The sequence below is a fragment of the Kryptolebias marmoratus genome, linkage group LG20 (genome assembly GCF_001649575.2).
Source record: "Kryptolebias marmoratus isolate JLee-2015 linkage group LG20, ASM164957v2, whole genome shotgun sequence".
NCBI lineage: Eukaryota > Metazoa > Chordata > Actinopteri > Cyprinodontiformes > Rivulidae > Kryptolebias > Kryptolebias marmoratus.
The window spans coordinates 13,984,439-13,998,529 of NC_051449.1; the positions used below are offsets into that span (position 1 = coordinate 13,984,439).

The following is a 14,091-nucleotide window of genomic DNA, read 5'->3' on the forward strand; positions in this document are numbered from 1 at the left end:
GGGGGGGGGGGGGTGAAGGAGCTCAATACACACTCTCTTTCACTGCTGTTTTCCTTCTCTTTGCTTCAGTTGCCGAAGATCACAGACGCTGAAAGAACGACGCCTGTATTTCATCCGCGGGCCCCTTTTTGTGAAACTTTCACACAATGTCTTTCATCTCTCCGCCTTTTCTTTGTATTGCAGTGCTCTGCTGGAGCAGCTAAACCAGCTACAGGCTCTCTTGCCTAATAGCTCCAGCAAAACAACAAACAGAGGAACCTGCATCCTGGTGAGACACAACACCACAGCGCTTCCATTTGCACCACTGAGGCATTGTTTAGACATGCTAGAGACAAAGTCAGATACAGTAAAAATGTATGAAACATTAGAGTGGCATCAATAAAACACTGCTTGAGTTCCTACTGTGCCAACCTTTAGGATTTGAAAGAAGACTATTTGAATAATAGCACCTGTTCTCATCTTTTGTGCAAGGTGTTAAGTAGGTCATGCCTGATAAGTCTCTTTCATTTTGTCTCTGTGTGTTCATTCATTTCCTCGTCATTTGTGTTTTCCCTGCGTGGCTTCGTTTTTGTCCCTTTTGTCTGTGTTTGTGTCCAGGTTTTGCTCTTCTCCTTCTCCCTGCTCATTTCCTCCCACCTCCAGCCGGACCCTTACAGCCAGCGCAGCCATGCAGAATACGCAGGCACCACAGGTCCGTCGACACACACGCCTTCTGTCATGCGAGCACACCAGCAGGCGCCGCACACTCACTCACCTGCACCACGTCTCTGCCCATCAGCGTCGTCTCGCTCCCTGCAGCCGATGGATGAAGCGGGAGATGTCCCTCCCCCTCCACCTCCCCATCTCCCGCTCCCTTCCGCCTCCTGGGGCTTTGGAGGCCTGCGGAGCCTGAAGGAGAGGCTTTGGGCATGGACACACCTCCCCACCTTTCACTGCCAGGATCACAGACACGAAGGTTACCAGTCCCACTGGAGTAGAAACATGTAGCACAGGAGTGTCGACTTGTTTGCAAATGCATCGTCCGAACAGGCACTTTATTTGCTTTTTACTGTTGAGACTTGGAGGCACTCCAGTGCACATGTCTCTGACCATAAATTTACTCTCTTATACAGTTAGTAAGGAGCTCAGCCTCACAGGTTTTCAGTAATTTGTCATTTTGCTACAAAAGTTAAAAATAAAAATCCTCAAGGACATTGTGGATCATGCATAAGGCACTATTTAAACATGTACGATTTGTAAATGAACAGAAATGTATGTTGACTGCTTTATTTTTATTTACTTTAAATGTGTATGATTAAATATGACCAGGTAAAACGGTGAGAAGGAGTGAAAAATGTGAGACAATATCTGGACAAAAACACATATTTGGTCCTTTCAAATAAACTGCTTCATGAACAAAGGTTGCTCACTGATTTCTGACTTTAAGAAAAATCTCAATGAGCTTTACTTTCTGTGAAGGTGAAGGCTGTTTCCGTAAAAAGGAAAAAAGAATGTGCATTTTCAGTAAATGACATTGGGATGCCTTGAGAACATTTTCAATGTTTTATATAAAATGTTCAAACTCTGACTCACAAGCAATTAAAAAAAATGTTGGCTTGTAAAAGAGCTAATTATGATGTTTCCTCGACTGAATCCATAAAACAAACAGTTGTGCTATAATCTTAGGAGGAACTGAGCTGCAGTTCAACATGTAGTTTAATAACATTTATGTGGACATGTAGTATTCACATTTAAGTTTGCAGTATTTTAAAACTAATGGCTGTCTTCAATGTAGCAGCCCTTCCTGAGCTCAGTTGATCAAGATGAAAACTGCAAGAGTGAACTTAAAGATATGGTGAAATTTTTCTGATTTCAGATTGATTTACTTAAAACAGGTACAGAGCATATTAATGAACAAACACACACAGTATTTGTAAACATGCCAGATTGCAGCCTAAGGCTACTTTTCATCTGTTAGTCCCTCGGCAGGTTAGGATAAATAAATATATATACATAAGGCACCACGCAAAGTGAGGAGAATCCACATAAAAGTGCACACACTTGTAGATGTAGACATAATACAATGAAACGCAGCTCAGACAGATGTCACAAAACATTACAGAGCAGGTAAAACCCAGGATGGCAGAAGTGAACCAACCACCGTTCATATAAAAGATGAATAAGGCTACATTCACACTGCAGGCAAAAGGAGTTCAAGTTTTAATTTTTTGCCCATGTGAGACCCATATCTGATATATATATATTTGGACAGTCTGAACATGACTAATCTGATTTTTCTAATCCAATCCAACCTACTTTCATATATGGTACTAAATCAATCATATTCAATGTTTTTCAAAGAGACCTCAGTTTGAACTGCCATGCCACATTTCATTTAACTTTTACATCATTGAAGAAGGGGGATGCAGATTGATCCAAATATTGATATTATTGATACCAAAGAATGCAGTTTAAAGCTTGAAACTCCTCACTCTACAATTGCAAATGCAGCTGGAGTAGACAGGAAGTTGCTAGATCAAATGTAAATAAACACTGGATGAAACAAGCATGGCAGGTAATAACTTAGTCAGCTCTGATTGCTAAACAACTTCAGAATCCACACACACACCCACACACATGCTGACACGCGTAGCATCCTTATTTCCTTCTTTAAACACAGCGTGCTGCCTGTGACGTCACGTCTTCTTCTGCACATGCTGGTCCCTTCAGGGGCTGTTCCCACTGGAGTCTGGTGGCGGTTGCATCTTAATTGTAATGCAAAGAACCACACAAACTAAAAAAACTGAAATTGAACATTAATACCTGCAATGTGAATATGCCAGGAGAGGTGTTACAGGAATAAGAAACTGATGTCCATAAAGCTGTTGTAAATGATTAAAAGACATATGTCCCCACATATGATGAAAATATTGAAGTCCATAAGCGTATTGTACATTTTGAACATAATCAAAGTAACTTTATTGCCAATATAAAACGTGATCATAAGACTGGTGAGCTCTGAGCCGCAGCTTTAATTTTCCCTCTGAAGCTCAGAGGCTGGTGCTATCCCTTACAGTGGGGGTCGCCCACTCCATAAGATACCACCTTTTACTGAAAATACATGTTGGGAGTATAGGGGGTCACTCTGAAATGGACCTCATAATCCCCCTTGGCTGCAGACCTTGTTCTTATAGGCTGCTGCAGGTAAGATACTGACAGCTCATGAATGAATGAAAACTGAGCTATCCCTTTAACAGTAAAAAAATAAAAATAAAAAAGAACAAATTCAGCAAGTGAGAAAACGCAAGTAGGCTATGGTATCTACTGTGGCTTGGATTCTGAAATGAATTATTGATCAAACAGTTTTAAACAGTGTGTGGTGAGAGTGAGTCTGAAATTCAATCAGAATGTAATCATGTTGGGTTTGAACAGAAGTGCTGCCACCTCAGGACAGAAAAAGATCACACAAAGAAAATACTATTCGTATCAATAACTTTACAAAAGTTAGTTCATCTGGAGGTTTTAGCAGCAATTAAACAAATAACGGCAGAATAAAAGATAAAAGAATAATACAAAGACAAGTAAAGCCTGCAGATAACTCTGCTTCAGGGCCATCAGGCATTTGATTTAATAAAGCTGCTTTTTTAAATAAATAAAAAAAGTTATTGTGACATTTTAAACTTGCAAAGATAATATATGTGAAGTTCTGCAAAAACCTGCTGACAAACAGTGACTCTCGAGAAACCTTAAGGGAACTTTCACTAAAGATAAAAGAATGTTGTTGGGTTTTTTTTTTTTTCAAATGTTCCCAGAAGAACATTTGGTGAATTGTTGATCTTTTTGCAGACGTTCCTTGTGTGTTCTGTAAGGGGTAAAAACTGGGGAAATTTAGGAGGATCTGGTTGCCGGCACATTTCTCAAAGACGCAAAAATATGTAACCTTCGGGGAACCTTTACCTTCAGGGAACAGCTCAAACATTAGTTTTATGAATCAGGAGGTAGACTTCTGTGTTTAACAGTTTAAAAAAAAAATAATGTTTTCAGTTTTTTCTTTGGTGTGTCACAGCATGCCCTCATTATACACCATATGTGTTGCTCATCCTGATATAAACTCTTTCTACGACTGTATTAAGGTAATGAAATAATCTTGTATTTTATTTACCATGGCAAACTGACTGTATTTTAAGGCGTTTCGGTAAAAATATGCCCGTATGATGAGCTTTATTGATTAGAATATGCCTGACTCCACATAAGGGCACAAAGGGACTAATAGCACTTCACTGCTCTTATATTCTGTGCAGCTGTTCACTCTGTTTGTTCTTTGGTACTTTTTTTATCCAAGCAGGGACACTAAATGTCCTTTGTCAGCTGGAAACAAAGGGAACCTGTGTCTAAAAGAGTCTTTGAGGCTGACAAAGGCAACATTTCACTATGTCAGAAGTGATTCCACTCAAAGTGCCCTGTTTCACAAACACAACACTAAAAAGCTCTTTGACTTTATTTTTCACGCGTTTGACAAAAACCTGCAACGTAACGAGGACGAAGAGGCGATCTGTTTAACATTCTACGCCCCATCCCTGCTTTTTAATTGCCTGTAAAGTGTGATGAAAATGAGGGTTGACATCTTTAAGCACCTTGAACAGCTCCGGCAGAATCTCAATGACTTGCTTCAAAGGGAGATAAGGCTAGCAGCAAGAGAAAACACTTTTGTGGCAAATTTTATGCAAATGCGGGGAACTGCTTGTGTGTTTTTAGAAGAAAGAATGAGGTATGTGACATAAAGATGTTGGATAAATTCTCACATGCAGATAAACTGAATTCACCTTGATGAGGCTGCTTGGGGGGAGGGGTGGGGGATGACTCAGACTCTCTTTTTCTTTCTTTTATTTTTCTTTTTTGTTGTTGTTTTTTGTCTTGATTGACACTCTGTAGATCACAGCAACTAAACTGTGTGAAAACCAACAGGTGACCTAAAAAGAAATGGGCTACAGGTGACAAGCAACACAACACCTCTTTTGTCCTGCTGCCTCAGGTCTGCACCCATCAGTCCTCTGATGCGGACCATTTTCACCAGGAAAGCTTTAGGAAGAGAAATAAATCCACTCATTAGTGTTTACTTTCATTAGCTACTTACATAAAAGAGGAAATAATACAATACCAACTTGACGCATGTTTTTTTTTTTTACGCACAATGGTCTGCCCAAATGACCTTGGAAAGCGTGTGTTTATTTTTTGACGTAATAATATAAAGCAGTCTCTCTCTCTCTGTAAGATTCGGCTTGAAATATTAAGTGGATTTTGTCTTCCTGCCGCGTAACGATGATGGGAACGCCGTGGATGAACCGCGCGCTCCCACAGTGCGCCTTCAAGCGGCGGAGAAGGAGCCCGACTATAAAAGCCTCCAAACCCCGTGAGCGCTCAGATTCTCGGGATGAGGAGTGAGCTGCATCATGTCCGAATCACGCGAACCGGCTGGCTTGTTTAGCAGCCAGCAGCTTCCTGTCTGAAAAGAACATGGGAGCAGAAAGGAGCTTCTCTCAGCTTTTCAGCGCCAGACTCAGGAGGATGAGGATGAGGAGGATGGAGATTTTTTCCCTCCACACCTGTGCGCCCTCAGTCTGGAAGTTAGCCTAAAAGGAAGAAGAAACCAACTGGGAACTTGTTTTTTTTCTCTCTCTCTCTCTCCTCTTCTGATCAGTCATGCAGAGCAACAGCAGCTTCTCCGGACCTCCAACCGGGTTAAGTGCGTGCGGAGGTGAGGAGGAGGAGATCTCCGAGCTGGTCAGCCCGACGGGAGCAGGCTCCAACCTGCCAGCTTTTAACCTCTCACTCAACTGCTGGCTTCACATCCTCTCCAAGGAGTCATCCATGGATCTGCATGGAGACAGCGCCAACCTGCCTGTAAGTTCACCTCATGTGCAAATTCAGACTGTATAGATGTTCAGCTTGGTTGATTCTTCCTTTCAGGTTCAAGGTGACAGAAAGCCTAATGCTGTGCTGACATGTGTCTGACAGGTGCGTGTTCTCATCGCTCTGATCTACCTGGTGGTGTGTGTCCTGGGGCTTGTGGGTAACCTCCTGGCCCTCTTCCTGCTCCACTCCCGCCGCCGGGGCCACCACTACTCCGCCATCGATTGCTTCGTGATGAGCCTGACCATCACGGACCTGCAGTTCGTCCTCACCCTGCCCTTCTGGGCCGTGGACACATGGCTGGACTTCCGCTGGCCTTTCGGCCGGGTCATGTGTAAGATCGTGAGCTCGGTCACCACTATGAACATGTACGCCAGCGTTTTCTTTCTTACCGCCATGAGCATGACCCGTTACCACTCCTTAGTTACCTCCCTGAAAATGGGCAGCCCCAGGGCCGCCTCGGCTCGGGCCAAGTGGGCCAGCTCAGCCATTTGGGTGGTGTCTCTGGTGGCCACGCTGCCGCACGCATTCTACTCCACCACAGTTCAGGTCTGTTGAACTAAGACTTGACCTTTAGTCCCGACTAGTTTCTTCTTTGGTGCTCATGCTCTGATTCTGTGTCCACAGGTGTCTGCGGACGACGAGCTGTGTTTAGTTCGGTTTTCTGACTCCGACTCGGGTCACTGGGATCCCCAAGTCTTGTTGGGGCTCTACCAAATGCAGAAGGTTCTACTGGGATTTGTGGTCCCCCTTATCATCATCTCCGTATGCTACCTCCTCCTGCTGAGGTTCATCCTGAGCCGGCGTATCATCGGCAGCTCTGTAGGCAGCGGCGCCGACAGGTCAGAGTATGAGAGAGGACGCCACCGCTGCCGCTCCAAAGTCACCCGCTCGGTCACCATCGTCGTCCTGTCCTTTTTCATCTGCTGGCTGCCGAACCAGGCCCTCACCCTGTGGGGGGTGCTGATCAAGTTCGACTTGGTGCCCTTCAGCAAAGCCTTCTACAACGCTCAGGCCTACGCCTTTCCCCTGACTGTGTGTCTCGCTCACGCGAACAGCTGCCTCAACCCGGTGCTGTACTGCCTGATCCGCCGAGAGTACCGAGCTGGACTGAAGGAGCTTCTTCTGAGAGTTTCCCGAGCTGTCCATAACGTTCTCTCTCTGGCTCTGAGAGGAAGACGAGTGGAGGAGGCACCACCCAGCTCCGTTATGATACACAAGGATGTCAATATGTGATCCATTCTGGACGATTTTGGAAAGACTACTATTAGCTTTCTTTTTGTATAGTAAATATATAAAAAGCTACTAAACATAGAGTATTTATTGATAAAGTTTAGTGGTTCACAAGGTACATGTTGTTACTTTTGGGCCGGACCAGGCGAACTGTTTGCTCTGTTTCCAGCTCATTGTTATTCAGTTACTGAATAATAATCTAATATGTACATTTGAAGTTTGAGCCATCAAAACAGGATCTAAATTATTTGCGTGAACTGGCATCATTAATATAAGTGTTCAAACAATATTGATACCATATTTTTTTATCTTTTCTTGTGATTCAACCTTTATTCTGTGGAGACAGGTGAGAGAAACCAAGTTAAAGTGAACAGAAGAAATGTGCAGCAACTAATTCTGCGTTTCATTCGCCTTGAAAATTGCAACCTGGAGCTGGGACTGACTTCACATCCGAGATGATCATTTTTCCAGCTGCAAGTCAGAAAACCATCAGGATCTGATCCTCGTTGTTCCCAATGATCAGGCTAACTATCGAAAGCCATAACTAATGACAGATGGCAACAAACACCTCTGACAGAGGTTTCACTGCTGCTGTCCTCATGGTGAATATGCAAAGCTGCCATGTTGGATTCTGACGTCAGAGCTGAAGTTCCTCCGACTTTCTGAGTTGGAAGTCAAACTCATCATTTATAAATGGCTGCATGTAAGGTAGCCCTGTGGTTCAAAGAAATCATCCCAGATCGGTGTTAGGATTATCCATCAGTTTCTACAGAAGACTTCACAGATGTTTCTGTGTAACAAGTCATCTGCCATGTGGAGCACATATTTTTTTAGTTAAAAAGATGTATGTGTATTATAAAACTAATGCTTATAATATAACTTTTTTTGGCAGCAAATTATTAGAAAACAAGTAGTTCCTTATAAATACTTGTATGGTATGTCATGGTTTACTACATTTTCATGACTGTGGCAGCCACTAAAACTAAATAGATAAAATAAAAAGTGATTATTCTTTAATCACAAGGACAATTTGGTCCAAAAACCCTCCACATGGTGGCTTAAGCACAAAGGAGCCAAAGGGCTATGACTGAGTTTGGGAGCAGTAAATCACCAATTTTAGTTACCTTTTAAGGTAACCATTTCAAAGCCTGGGGTTTGTATTTCTTTGCTATATTTTGGAGAAAACCAAAGACAAACTGTTTTGTCACGTTATGCCTAATCATCAGACATGGTGCAAACAAACTCTGAGTTAAAGGGATTGTTTTTTTTTTTCTTGTTCACTTGTTTTTTTTTTAAATGGGGTGTTCAGAGTACTTAAAAGCAGTCAGTATCTTACCTGCAGTCAGGGCGATCTCAGTTTGTAGAAACAAGGAATATTTATTATTGGAAAAGTCGCACTAACAGCTTCTCAGAGCAGAGACCACTTTAAAAGTGAATTTCTATCATATAGAACAACTTCAATTCTAATCTTAGGCATTTAAGCGAACACTATATTAGGTGTTCTACAAGCCAGTACTTAGCATGATTTGATTGTTGTTGTCTTTAAGCGAGCAGTGATAGAGTTAATATACTGATAACACAGAGCAGCAAGATATAGCTGAGTCCACCAGGAGTTGTTTTGTCTCCTAAAGGAAACAGAATTACTTGTGTGTTACTGGGATCAAACAAATATCTTTCCTGGAAAAAAAAATGCATGTTGTATTTGTAATCGCTCATTTTTACTGTTTGGGGTTGTTGCTCGTGCCTGATTTGCAACAGGATATCATCGAGCAGCTTCTGTGCACATGATCACGTGCAGCAACACAGACGATGTTTGGTTGAGGAGTACCTAACCTCCAAGAAGCATCTGGAGTTTTAAATGGCAGAAATTCACTCTTGAATAGGATTTACTCTGAGTAGCTGTTAGCTTGACTCCATCATAAAAACTTCTCCCTGAAACTCAGATCCCTCTAACAGTTGTCTGATGCAGCTAAGCTATTGAATACTCATAACTACTCCACAGAAACCCTTACTGTCATAAAAAAATGCTCTTTTTTTACATAGATCTTTTGGCATAATGTCATGGGACAGGACTTCATAGTCTGCATGCAAATATACAAGCAGTGTTTATCTAATAATCAAAGGCTTGAGGTCATCCTAGAAAAAGGCTCCAGAGCAGTCAGACTGCTCAAAACGTGTATTTAGGGCAGCTTTTTGACATCTGCTCCTGTTTATTTCACCCCACAGTTACACTCCAGTGGACCTGGTTGTTGGAGACAAACCTGAGCAGTCATGTGTTGTTTTTTTATTTATTTATTTTTGTTTTAAAGATCTCAGAACATTCTGTAAGCCACTTGTAAGTGAATTACAAATGATCATGAAATGATCATTCCCAACATAATCAGCTGGCTTTGAGTTACGCAACAACCTAATTTGTGAAAAAAAAAAAAACAACATAAAGTGATGTTTGATTAGTTTGACCTATAAAGTCCTTTGCGTGTAATCTCGTTAGGATAATTGTATTTTTTTATGTCTAACAGATGCACAGTCTTGTGCAGTGAAACAACTCTTGGATGTTTGCCATTCTGTGTTTGACACAAGTGTAAAAATGTCAGTCATCTCAGAGTCTGCTTCATTGTGGTTTTGTGAATACATGTATGTCCTGTGACATTAAATAAAAGGACAAAAGAGTTTACTGACGTCTCGGGGATGTTAATCTTTCCCTGCACATCACGCCGACGAGGTAGACGAGTCAGATGCACAAAAGCCGCTCAACGGTTTGCCCTTTTGCGACCTTTAAAATTTGAACACGGATAACCTTCTTCGGTGACCCGCAGACGAGCGGCGACGCTGTCGTGCAAATGGCGCCCCACGCTCCCGCCACAGTTCCTCCACTGTGTGCTGGGCCAAGAGGCAGGATCACACTTTTTTTTTTTTCACCACGTCTGACTTTTTTATCTGACGTTGCTAGGAAGCCAGCAGGGTCTCCAAGGAAACCTGCATCTTTACTAATAGATCAAAAATGAGATTTCAGGCTAAAAGTGAAAATCTGGACCAATTACTGCCCAGCGCTATACTCTGTCATCAAAAAAAGGTGACATCTGTGACTTTTTTCTTCTTTTAAAATGTTATATAGAACTCCCCAAATGAGCAGACAAAAGGTGGACATTTCTCTTTCAGAGCTGGTTCTTTCCAAACTAGAAACATCTGACTGAGACAAGGGCAATATCATGTGTACTCAGTAATTAATTGTCAACCACAAGAAGCAATTTCACACTAAGAGCTGAAAAGCACTTGAAGAAATCCTATTGAGTGGTTTCATTGAGCTACTATAGATCAAGGTTTAAAACAATTACAAGCTCAAGGTGTTTATTAATCACAAGGACACAGTTAACTGTGATAAGCGCGAACGGCAGAATGGGTCAAAGTCAGACACATTTAGTATGAATTAGAAAACCGCTGCAACGCAAGCACCGAAGGGAAAAAAACATCTATTTTTAATAACGTCAGAGTAGCTATTTTTATGTGCAGAGATGGGCTTCGTGTACTGAGACATCTGTGCATCGACTCCAGCCTTACGGAGCTGGAACGGGGTCCATAAATGGATGCATTTTCCATAAGCAAAGTTATTTGTAGAAAGTTCACGTACTCCATGCTCGCTGAAAGTCGGGGCGAAATCAAGAAGCTGCAGCCAAATCAGCCAAGAAGCACTTGTCTGCAGACGCACAGAAAAGTTAAAGAAACGGAGGGAGAGTGGGACGCCATCATAAGGTAATGTGCAACAAGACATATGCATTTTCAAAGAATTAGAAATAAGTCCATTTAAAGCTTTCAGCAACTATTTATTGATTACTTTACATCTTTTAAAACACTACAGTCCTCTGTAGAGGGACAAGTGCCTTGCTTGGGTCAAAATTCCTCTTTAGTTCATGAAAAACCCTTCTCTGCCCTGTGCCCAAAATCTAACCATGATTTGAGTTCTCTTCTTACTTCTTGAAAGTTGCAGCGACCGCAGCTACCAACCTTCCTGCACAAGTCTGAGCTACAGCAAACAGTCAGCCCAGCTTCACTGAACTGACCTTTGAGCTCTGAGACACATGGATGCTCTTCTCCATCCAAGGATCTGAGCCAGCTACGGACAGTCTGCTAGTCCAGTGGACATTTGGACAGGTTAGTCAAGGACACAGGAGAGCAACCTGATCTGTCCCGTGCAGCCGCGGTAACCAAGGAGGTCCACATCGAGCTACTGTCAGCGTTCGTCACCCATCCTCGCAGGGTCGACGCAAGACGAGCCACAGATGACTGACAAACAGCTTCCCCATTCTTAGACCACTCCTTTTTCTTTTTCTTGCCATAAGTCTGTTGGTTGTGTCTTTAGTAACATAATTTTGTGATTATTCTGGGGTTGATAAACAGACTCATTAGCATGACAGTACTTCTTTGATTTTGGTTTTCTTTAACCCTGTAGTTAGCGTCCATTTTCTCTCATCCCATTTTAATGGTCTAAACAGAGTAACTACTTCATATTTTGGTATCTGAACATAAATTTCATAATCCATTAAACTAATCACCCTCTTTGTTCCCAGAATTATTAATCTATAACTCATTTTGTGATTTGTTTCTATGTAAATATGTAATCAAATCCCCTTACACCTAAAGTATGTTGTTTTCTTTCATGTGAAATGAAGGATCTTTAAACAGCTTCAGAACCCCAGGGGTGACAAGCGTAAACCGAACTAAAGCTAACTTTAATTAATATTGTTGTTTATGTTTATGTTTATCAATGTTTCCACCAAAGTCATAAATCCTGAGCTGCAGCAGAACCTTCCAGCTGATCTCTCAGCCACATCGTTCAGGCGTTGTTGGAAAACTTCAAGAAGGAATAATCAAAAAAGTCACCTCAGTTTGAGGTGACTGATAGTTCATGGATTACTCAGACTGCAAAAACTCAGAACAACCACCACCAACACACACACACACACACACACTCACAGGCAGAGGCCATCAAATATCTTATAAACTGCACAAGAAAGTGTACGGAAGGAAAAACCTGACACAAAAGGACCTCAGTGAGTCACAAAGCACCAAAATGACAACAGAGAGGCACAAACGTGTGGAAAAGAATCAGAGAACAACAATCAGGAGACACAAACTGCTACCAGACAACTCAAAATGATGGAAAAAATGGAACAAAAAAAAAGGAAACTTACCACATCCATGTTGTGTGTTTTCACTGCAGGATTCTAAACTTTGATGGTTTTTTATATTCGAGGAAGGACGTCTGTTTTCTGATAATCTGTCATTAGTTTTTGTAAGTTCATGGCTCACACTCTTTATAATAATCACAAATAAATATTAGAAATCCTCCAGGAAGCTTCTCTGTAAATTCTGAATCTCAACGGCTTATTTTAGCTCCAAAGTTTGTTAAAGATTCACCGACCAGCTCCTTGGTTTTCATGTCTTTTTTTAGATTTTTCACCATCACATCAATGACTTCATCATTAGGAGCTTTTTATGAAATTCCTGGGATGCTTTGGCAGCTTTTAGAAAACTACATTTACTATAATGTTCTGTTCTCTTTGTCAAAAAGTGAAAAAAATACTAAAAGTAATTATTTTTTTTTGATTGAAGTTCAAAATCCTTTAACTAGATGTTTTTTAAAAAAATATATTTCCAGGAACGCTTTGCAATTCAACAGCAGTGACAAAATTCTGCACAAAGAAAGTCCTCAAGATAATTAGCTGTTTTCAAAACCGTTAATTTTCCGTTCCCTTTTGTTGGGGGGCTGGAGCTTATTCCAGCTCTTACTAACGCACAAGACCAACAAGCACACAGGTTCGACGCTCATTTGTGGCGAACATGAAATATACCGGGAAACTAACATGCAGGTTGTTGGAGCGTGGAAGGAAACAAAGGGTAGTAGGAGAAAACCCTGAGCAGGCGGCGGATGAGCATTAAAAACCAAAACAGATGAGAGTAAAATGGGAGACCTGTTAAATGTGAAGTGACAGAAGTGCCTCTCTGCTTTATTGTTCCCATAAATCTTACAAATTTAATTTTGTCGTGGCAGAAACAAAGCCTTTCCCTTTTGTGGGAAAACCAAAACGTTTCTTCGTGGTCCAGTCCTCATGAGGTGAGACGTCCTCAGATGGTGAAACTGTTGTTATCTCCAGACTCACTGCTTCTCTAGTTCTGTTTTATAAAACCAGTTCCTCATATCATCCCTTCCCTGTTGTTTGTCTGTGTCACTTAAAGACAACTTTAAACAAGTGCTGCACTTGAAATACTGTTAAAGCAGACGTAGAAAGAAGTCGTAAACAACTTCCCAGATGAGGCTGGTCTTCAGGAACCGTGGATCTGCTCTGCGACAGTCGTGTTGTAAATGACACCAGATTTCTTAAAGGAGTACCGAGGCGTTGTCATCTTCTGAGAAGTGTCTGAAATGGCATCTTTGATTGAATCAAGCTCCAAATGGAGATAAAAAAAAAAGCCCAAAAAAACCCATCTGGTCCTAATTGACGGCTGCGACTTGTAATTTCAGTCGGAAACAAAGAGCCAGCTTGGAAATAAATCATCTTGAAGCGTCGGCAGCAGCTTGTTTTAGACTGACGTCTGATGAAATGATATTTACAGATTGGCTTTGTTTTTGTGATACTCAACTCTTTCCTTTGCTGGAGCTCAGATGTCAGAGTACTGAAACACGAAGAAGCTCCACTTTCTCCTGTAGCACATGTTAAGTGTCTGAACCTTTTGACCCGTCTCATTCAGCGGGATGTTAGCCCATAATGAAACTCCGAATCTGCAGCTGCATTCATTGGGAAGAGATGTAATTAATTTCTTTTGAGCTCAGACTTGGAGCCTTCTGGTTTATTGGACCCATCGGAAAGAATCACAGGATGATGTTTAATTCCACTCGACTGAAATCAAGAAAAGACGAAGTGCTCCTCTCTGCTTACATTTGAATTGCAACCCCAGTTTGGAATAAGTTGT

The 14,091-nt window shown here is 41.7% G+C and overlaps 2 protein-coding genes across 3 annotated transcripts in view; both read left to right on the forward strand.

Moving 5' to 3' along the window:
• Positions 1-1,566, forward strand: part of LOC108239471 (cyclic AMP-responsive element-binding protein 3-like protein 3-A) — a 16,828-nt gene extending 15,262 nt beyond the window's left edge. The window contains exons 8-10 of one of the 2 annotated variants that reach the window (XM_017422189.3): positions 184-268; positions 598-691; positions 779-1,566. In XM_017422189.3, coding sequence (XP_017277678.1) covers positions 184-268; positions 598-691; positions 779-987 — 388 coding nt within the window. In that variant the 3' untranslated portion in view covers positions 988-1,566. Of the gene's footprint in view, positions 1-183; positions 269-597 lie in introns of both variants that reach the window. The other variant, XM_017422185.3, reaches the window with a different exon arrangement.
• Positions 1,567-4,605: 3,039 nt separating this feature from the next.
• On the forward strand, positions 4,606-7,214 carry LOC108239487 (relaxin-3 receptor 1). Its single transcript, XM_017422207.3, has 3 exons — positions 4,606-5,880; positions 5,995-6,438; positions 6,517-7,214. The coding sequence occupies exons 1-3, from the start codon at positions 5,680-5,682 to the stop codon at positions 7,123-7,125; spliced, it is 1,254 nt and encodes a 417-aa protein (XP_017277696.1). The 5' UTR covers positions 4,606-5,679; the 3' UTR covers positions 7,126-7,214.
• Positions 7,215-14,091: the final 6,877 nt, after the last annotated feature.